Source organism: Ixodes scapularis, unplaced genomic scaffold (genome assembly GCF_016920785.2).
Source record: "Ixodes scapularis isolate PalLabHiFi unplaced genomic scaffold, ASM1692078v2 PGA_scaffold10__122_contigs__length_95168666, whole genome shotgun sequence".
NCBI classification, from domain to species: Eukaryota; Metazoa; Arthropoda; class Arachnida; order Ixodida; family Ixodidae; genus Ixodes; species Ixodes scapularis.
The window spans coordinates 89,938,605-89,947,786 of record NW_024609836.1 but is presented as its reverse complement, the minus strand read 5'-3'; the positions used below and the strand labels follow the sequence as shown (position 1 = coordinate 89,947,786).

Here is a 9,182-nt window from a genome sequence, read left to right as displayed (position 1 = left end):
TATTATCAGCAGTCTCATGTTTATTGTTTCTACGTGTCGTCATGGTGTCACGTGGCAACGTATCATCACGTGACCTCTCAATGTCCCGTGACGTCACAGTGGCACGTGATGTCATGACATCATGTGGCTCACGGTGTCACCTGGCGTCAATGTGCAACGTGACTTGACGTGGCAATGTCACGTCGTGGTGCCAGATGACGCCAGGTAACAGGTGACGCGATGTGCGGTGTAACGTCAGAGCAGGTCAGGGTTGTGTCAAGCGGCGTGACGTCAATATGGAATCTTTTGGCGGGGGGGAGTGCCGAAAATGACCCGCTCTTCGATATGAAGCGCGGTAGACGGCCCGAGACCTGCAAAGTGTCCCGCTAACTGCTATCGCAGTAAAAAACTAAAAAAAAAAAAAAAAAGTGAGAGCAAGTTTTTGTTTGTAATGTTTATACGCTGCACGAAGTAGTTCTTAGAAGATTTGGTTGTCGGAGGAAGAAGCGATGCTTTTGGCGTTTGAAACGTGCACGTCTTGATAAGATAACATATATCTAATCTAAAATGCACCTCCATACATATGTATTCTCCTCATAAAAGGGGGGAAATAAAAAAGCTCCAAAAACAGCCGGACTTTTTTTTTTTTTTTTTTTTTTACTACGGTTCTTAAAGTGAAAGAGAGCAAAGGGCAATTCATCACAACCCCCCTCCCCCCCCCCCCCCCCCCAACACCAGCCATTCCCGACTTTTACTTTACCCCCATTCTATATCCATAACTTCTAATTACCGGCAACTTAAGAAACGGCCGATGTGGCATGTCCTGACCATTTTATATTCGCTCCGCAAGAGGTTAAAGTGGAAAAGATTCAAAGCTCAGAAAAGCCTCCCGCGTTTCTTGCGTTATCAATGACTGTACTGTCTTTCAACGACTTAATAACGAAGAACCATTGAAAGTATTCCCATGTCATTGGAAATGCATACTTCCGGAACGATGAAGTAGAGTGCGAAGACGTTCTCTGTGTCTGTTCCTTCGACTGAAAGTTCTTCCGATTTCTTCCACCGCAGTCTCAGGTGTAATACGACGTGATTAGCTACCACCAGCTCGCCTGCACGCTCACCGTCTTTTCACTAAGAAAGGCAGAAGAGGGGATATGTTTCTTCTCCCAAACGTTTCTTTTTTTTTTTTTTTATTGTAACGTCACAGAGACCTACGTGTGACGCGTTGTGTCCCTAATCGACTATTGGCTGGAGTTCTTTTTTTTATTTTTCTTGTTTTGCTATTTCTGTCACATGCTCTATAAATTCGAGGGTACTATATTCTCAGCACTATAGCTAGGCCGAAATGTAAACATGATTTTATGCTCAATTTCAGTTGAAATGACAAAGAATGTTTTTAATACCTACAGTGCTCACTAGACTTACCCAAAACACGCGATCAGCGTCTTTTGTCATGAGAGCGCTATCCTGGCGGTAGCCTATGGGCTGCATCATGACGTAGCTCTCGATGGAACAGCCCGAGCAGGGGCTGTTCCATGACGTAGCCCTCGCTGGATCGTGAACACCGCAGCAGTTTTACTGGCCGGCAAGCTATACTTATCGCCATATTTCGCACGAAGATGCATATGTCGGCTGCCGAAAGAGTCACTGATTGGATGATTCAATCGGTAAATGTTGGATGTTTCTACTAACGAAGCGAAAAGCGTATACACTACCTCGGAGGTAAAATTGCGGCGTTGTCCCCGGCCCAGCAGAAATTTCGGCTTTGAGCAAGCGGGCCTTCCGTGCAGGGCCTGAGCACTACCGCTACGTCATGAAGCATTTCTCCGGCTGCCGCCAGGATAGTGCTCCGACGAGATAAAGACGCCGTTCGCCTGATCCGGATACGTTTAGTGAGCACTGTACTGTACATCTAACATCCGTCTTCAGGGAGCCCATCAAGAGTTTCGTTATATAGTTTCCTAACATATCTGACAGTTCAGGCCCGGAACCGGCGACTGCTTATAGGCGCATTGAGAAACTTTATAGCCTGCTGTTCAATATCCTAACTGCACGCAATCGAAAATCACGCGTGGCGCAGCTCCCATGGAAGTGCATGTGCTTCCATGGGTCTGCTCAAAAAAGCGGCGCGGCCCGCACGTAAAAATTTTTGTTTTCTTTTTTTTCCTGCGACGAAATATTATATAATTTTTTTTTTATGACAACGCCAATATTTCTTTTTCCAAGTTTACCTTTCTGCACTTCCAATTCGTTGGCGTAATTTATGGCCTAGCTCGAAGGCCTCGCCTATTTTAGGAACCGGCCGAGGCAAATAAACCCTGGGTGTGGGGGGGGGGGGGGGGGGGGGGGGGGGAAGGTTCAATCTGTTTTGACGCCGTTTGCAACCAATGACACCTAGAAGACAAGGACCGGCCCTTTCCCCTCCCTGACGTCATCACTAGTGGGACCCACGCAGCGGCCGCTCGCCTCGCGTCAGCATCGTTCGACAGCGCTTCTTTCAGCGTCTCACGACAAGTGCGACGTTAGCACACGGCAACAACGATGACGTAATGCGGAAGCTTTGTCTTCGAGGCGGTGTGTCGTTCCAACACTCCCAGAAGCTCCCTGTGCGTATATACCGCACCGCGATACCCTCAAAACACCAATCGGGGTCCTTCCCTTAATCAGTTCGGCCAATGAGGAGGGGCAGAATGGACGCCGCACAGCCATTGGCCGAGGGAATCGGTGGTAGAATCGGGCGTTCCCCCTCGTTGCCACTCAGACTGTGCATACGTGACCTTTGAACCACGATGTCCGAGCGTCATTCTGATTGGCTCATTCTCGTCGAAGGGGGGGCCACTGATTGGCGTTCAGACTGTAATCGGGTTGCAGGAGGATGTAAACGCATCATTGGGTAGAAAATGCTTCACTTTGAGCGGTGAAGACATTGCGTGAAGGTAGCAGACAATGATATTATTTCCTGCTAGCTTGTCCTGTTTTACAGCGAAGCTGTATATGACTCGGTGGTCGGATTTCTTCGTGTCCGTCGACAGAAAACCATTCCATACATTTTGAATCGAAAAAAAAAAAAAAAGTTGCGCGGCTTTCGGGATTTTAAATTTGGGCCTCGGCGCGCGAGTCGGTCGCATGGCCGCTTGGTCACGCAGGCGGCAATGTGCAAAGAGCAGGAAACTTGCTGCGCTTTGAACAGAATAAATATAGAAAAAGAAAAAGAGTTGGTGCTCCAATTCATGCTGTGCCGAATGATTGACGAAAGAAAAGTAAATGCACTGTACCAAAGCTTATTTTCAAACGATGATTGATAAGTGCTTTGTAATCACTGTGGTACACGGGGAGGGTTTCCGTCATCACTGTAGACAGATTCTTAGCTAACGTTAGATCAATGCATGACCCATATGCTCGGTGGTTGGATGACTTCGAAAAGTTTTTGTACAGTGCAGTTACTTGTCTTTCGTCAATCATTTGGTATAGTGCAGTGGGCAGTCGTTGGCAGGTGATACCGCAACTTCGCTGACCAACCAACTTCACAGCGTGGAATTGGAGCCCCAACTTTGTTTCCTCTCTTTCTCAAAAGACTGCGATCTTTTTTTTTTAATTTAAAATAGTATTAAATATTCGCGAGAAAAAAACAATATATTGTAGAATTTTATGCCTTATGTTACTGCATCTTACCGCATATTACTGTTGATATTCTTTTTTGTGTTCTGCGATTCTTCGTTTGTGCCACAAACGAAAAAAAAAAGACAGAGGTCGAGAATGCACCAGCGAGCGTCGACGGCAGCAGCGGCAAGCAACAGTGCGTCGGCGTAACAGCTGGCGATCGCGAGAGAGAATCTGTGAAATGAATCGGCCATACGGCGCTCGGGTCCTTATCCACTATGCCCGTCATCTTGAATCTTTGGCCTAGAATATTCGGGAAAGAGCTACTCTCTAAAAAAAGCTCGTGCGTCTACTTTCCCGCGCAACACTTGAGGAGCCAATCCCAGCAACGTATGGAGGCAGCTCAGCGAATGACGATGCCGAAACTATGTTTAGACCAAGAAACGCAGTCTGAGTTGTGACATTAAGCAATGCAAGCGTGACGTTTTGCATTGCTTCATGTCACAACTCAGAGTGCGTTTTTTTGGTATAAACATATGTTTCGGCATCGTCATTCGCTGAGCTGCCTCCGTAAGTTGCGGGGATTGGCTTTCCGGGTGTTATGCGGGAAAGTATACGCACGGGCTCTTTTGAGAGTGTAGGGCGATACTGACTAGACAAGGTCATTCTGGCCTCCGTATCGTTTACTCTTGGGGTAAGGGCGTAGGCGAATCTTCTTGATGAACGGAGGAGCGCAATCTTCTCGATAATGCCGCGTGCCATATCACTACTCAGAGATCTTTCAATTCTTAAGAAGAAGAAATGTTTATAGCTCCCGTTATACGTTTGTCAATGGACAACGATAGTGCATCATGTGACCTGGTCATGTGTTCATTTTACACCACGGTGTTACGTGGTAAAATGTAAAAAAATCAAGATCAAGCGTACCCTTACCTATTTTTCCAGAATCACCCGCAGAGTAAAATTTTCTGTGAAAACAATAATGAAAGTGCCGAGGCTTTTTCCCCAGCAAGAAAACGTCGGCGTGATTTCTTTTACAGCGAAGCTGTTTATGGCTAGGGTTCCATGGATTTTTCATGTGTGTGAACAAAAACTCAGGTATTGAATTTAATGCAAAATCGCTTCATTGTATGCAAAATCTCTTACGTCTCATCACTTGAATATGCATTTTCAGTAGATTAGTTATCAATAGGCACCGTTTTCAAGATCGATAGACTCTCAGGTAGATAATAAAGGTTTCTCAAAGATTTGCCGCTGTGCCACCCGCGTCGGCCATGTCTTCGCTCGCAGCGCCCTCTCTTTGTCGTCGTTCCAAGCGCTTGCGTGCCTAGTTTCCTTTCCTTCCGCTCTCCCGGGGTGGCGTTCCCGTCGCGCGTGTCTAGATTCCTCCGGCTCCTCGGGGCGGGTCTGTGTCGTGTGCAAAACGGCTTCGCTGGTCATCAACCTTCAGAAACTAGAATGACCCATGATTTTTTTTTTTTTTTTTTTATTGAACACACATGTTTTAGAGTCCTATCAATGTCGAGCGAGCGTAAAATCTAAATATTCGCGGCTTTGTGTTTCCGGCGATGGATTATATCTGCGATTAAATAATCCCCCGCCTTCGAACTCCGAATCACGTTGTTGCCTAAACATGCCTCGTAACGGCGTCAATTTTTAATATTGCTTTTATTTTCGGAGATAAATAATTGCGGCGAGTCAGATGGGATTAAAATCCGCTAGGTTATCATAGATGGTTAGAGCTCAGTATACGTTTATGATTTGTTAGCAAAGTCTGCGACATCAAAGTTTTCTTTTTGTTTTCGTCATTAATAAATGCCGAGCTTTTTTTTTAACTTCATGATATCGCAGCTTAAATATAATTCAGCTTTACGGACTAAGCCGTTCTTTATGTTTCTGCTTTCTAACTTGGTCGGTTGTGTGCGCAAGACTGGAAACAAAAGCGCCGTTCCGTTTGGTCGCGATAAATAATTATTAACGATTCATTTATTCTTCCCGATCCCCACAATTCTTTAAACAAAAAAAGCTAATACACTTTAAAAAAATCATCTCCTATGCGTTCGAGCGCCTTTCTGCGCACGCAAAATAATATTTGAAACCTTTTTGATTTTTTTTTTTTTACTCTGTTGTTTCGACCTGATTTGCAACAGGCGGGAGTAATAAAACATGCGAAAAAATATTACGACCTTATATCTCCTGTTTTGTTCTTAGGGACTTTATTTCGTTTTTTTGTTTTTTTTCCGCCGTCATTGATTTTTCGGTGGTGAGTTATGTTAGCGTTTTATTTTTAAAAATGCATATATGGTACAGAATGAAAGTATATATGTGTGTGTGTGCGTGCGTGCGTGCGTGTGCGTGTGTGTGTGTGTGTGTGTTTATTTCGAAGAAGCAAAATTAGGGCTTTAGAAATTTGAGGAATGTTCATCTCGAAAAGCATGAGCGATTGCATTGCATAACTTACCCCTGTGCACAGATCGTGAGGTCAGCTGCAACAGGAACTCCAGGCTTTATTAGTTGGAAGCGCTTTCGCTTTTCGCTTTTCTTTGTATGTCTTTTTTTTCTTTTTTTTAATTATTCAGGGACCCCCATCGCCCAATTCTGGACATTGTTGTAAGGGGTGAGGAAGTACAACAAATAGACGAACGAAGACACAAAAATACACACTAACAGTGCGTTACGCAGAAGGGTTCACATCGAGATGGTATTGCACAGTAATTTCACAAAACGGAAAGAAAAATAAGCGGACACCACTAGGCATACGAGACAATAATCAATTTAGAAACTCCTTTCACAGGACACTAAAAAAATGATGAAGGAGATGTAATGACAGTTTCAGCTTGTAAGTTATTCCATGGATACGAGCACTGCGCCTCGGAAGAAAGTGTACTTGAAAATGTTAATTCTGCGCCTGAATTCGCGCAGCTTTAAATGGTGACCTGTGAGTGGGAGGACGTAGGTTGGCTCTTTTAAATAATTGTCTCTGTCAGCGCCAGTTCTACCACTTAAATGTGTTATAGAATAAAGACTGCCGAAGATATCTTCTTCTTTGCCTCAGTAAAGGCCATCCTAATTTGCGAGGTATTTCAGAAGAGTTCTTTGAGAAATCATATTCTTCAGAAGAAAAGCCGAACGCACGTTTCTTGATACGCTAAAGTTGATCTCTATATCTTTGCGTGTGGATCCCATGCTGGAATTATTCTTTGAGTTTTAGAGTTATGCACTTTTCACGGACATCTTAGTAAATTGCAGATGTTTAAAATATGCTGATCTTACAATTAGCGTATCGTTAAAATGGGCACCGAGGCAAGGAAACGTCTTCTATAGAGTCACATCAAGAAAAGGGGACGTTTTGCGCATTATTCATGCGCTACGCGAAATAGTTCTCGCAAGATTTGGTTTTCAAAGTAAGAAGCGATGGTTATGGCCTTAGAAACGTGTACGTCTTGTTAAAATAACATAAAGCTAATCGCAGATCCACCTACATATGTCTTAATTGTACGCAGAAAGGGAGAAATTAGTAACGTGCCACAAGAAGACTTTTTTTCTCGGCGATCTCCCTGTTGTGACTGCCTTCCCCCAAAAGCATTGCAAAAAAAAATAAAAATTTATTGCCCTTCATGCTTTTTTTTTTTTTAACGTGGAGGGCAGTTTACGCTGAGACGACCACGAAAAACCCATGTGTATTGTTTGATGAGATAGATGCTACCAACGCCACCGGAGACTCGACAGTACGTGCTTTAGTTGCACGTATCAGCGCTGTGTGTGAATTGGTACGTCCGTTCACTTCGTGGTCGTCGTTTCTGTGCGCTGGTCTCACCGTTCCAAATAGAACTCTCGCAAAATCGAAGCGATTATAGGGCGTAGTGTACCGCGCGAAACATCTCGGGGCTACCATTGGCAACAGTTTCGGTTTCAATCTTCCAATCTCACTTTCCGGCATTCGGCCACGACGAAATAGAGTGCTTGCATTTTCAAATTTGGGACTTTTCTCAAATTTATATTACTGTTTGTCTGGCCTAACAATACAAATAGAACCCCTTGCTTGTTTTTTTCTTTCTTTTTTTTGGGGGGGGGGGGGGGGGTTGACGTGCTAGAGTTTGTGCGCAGGTAAATGCAGAACTACGATACAAGGTGGAAGAAGTGTCCTGAACCCACAACAACAACAATCGTGTTTCGTTATCTCCTCAATGTCCTAGGCTTCTTAAAGGAGCTGTGCAACAGTTTCAGTGATTTGCTTAAATAATTTGGGAGTTGGTGTCTCGACCTTTCTGAAGTAAAGAACAAAAAACCGCTTTTGCCTGCATGTCCTAGTTTCTGTTTTAAAAATGAACAAAGATTGAGGTTTTCGGAACCTCTCAACTCCTTCACCATCTTCCAAGTCACGTGCGTTGTGACGTCAATGGGGGTCGCGCGGGGTTCCGGTGAATCTCTCTCTTTAGAGCCATCAGCGAGCAGCGAGAACTCATCCGCTCGCGACCGCGTGACCACGTGCTGGCGCCGCGCGAACAATGTAGTGAAAGGAGGAAAGTCTCATCCGGGTCCGGCCATACCCGTCCGGCCCTGTCCCCCTCCCTCTTTGCCTTCTGGCGGCTGCTCGCGGTGCCAGATAGAGCTGACGGTTTTGTGGACCTAGGATAGATGGCGCCACTAAAACTCCGTATGAGAAAAGTTTTGTCGATGATACCAGGTTTTTGACGCATTTATATTTATGTTGGAACGACAAGATTTATAGAAAAGTTACCTTTTATCGAACAGGTACTCGCACAACTTGCGATCTTTCTACAAGATTCCCCAGTGACGTCACGCCGCGTGTTTCTCATGGCCGCCGCTCGCGGCTGCAGGTCGGGGAATATTCTAAGTTTTGTTTCGCTAGTACGCGGCGGAATCGCAACATTTTGAAGGAAGGAGGTGTGTTTTCTGTCCTTTGTGACAAGATGAACAATGTCAAAAGTAGAAGATGCCAATTCTTTCAACGTTAAAATCGTTGCACAGCTCCTTTAAGCGATCCGTTAGCCGGGATGAACACGCTGCACTTTGGAGTGATAGCCAGGCAGGCAGAAAAGTATATGGTACATGACCGGCGGTACTCCTCTCCTTCTCGCTAAGCCTACGCAGGTCCTTGGCCCGTGCTTCAACGGGGGCTTTCACGAGGATGAACGGGTTCCATACATGCGAGCGCTCACTTTATTCTCATGCAGGGCTGAGGTGCACTAGTTCGTCTACGGGGTAATCGAAACCGAAACCAGTCAGGCTGCTTTCCATGGCCAAAGAGGTCCCATAAGGCCGCGGGCGCAGGGATTTCTGCAATTAGTCTATTGTCAAAGGAATGCCAGTAATAGGCTGCCAACTGTATCATTGTACACTATGGAAGCGCGAGCTTTCAGAGCAGCTGGGGTTCGCGAGCGATAAAGCGACATGTCTGGCGAACGTATATAACCTCACTCTAAAACTGAAATCTAAAAAAATTAAAAATGAAACTTGCAATTTGACGCGTCTGCAAAGTTGCGTTAGGTGGATTAATCAATAATTCTTCGAAACGACCGTGGCTGGAATAGCTGTCGGTAATTATGCGGAGATTTCCGGCTTTGAATTCTCCCCGAGAC

At 45.1% G+C, this 9,182-nt stretch overlaps 1 protein-coding gene across 1 annotated transcript in view; it reads left to right on the top strand.

Annotated features, from left to right (window-relative positions):
- The first annotated feature begins 219 nt into the window (after positions 1–219).
- The window catches only part of LOC8035642 (protein stum homolog), a 198,864-nt gene continuing 189,901 nt past the window's right edge, over positions 220–9,182 (top strand). The window contains exon 1 of the mRNA XM_042288626.1: positions 220–243. Within this exon, the coding sequence (XP_042144560.1) occupies positions 220–243 (24 nt within the window). The remainder of the gene's footprint in view (positions 244–9,182) is intronic.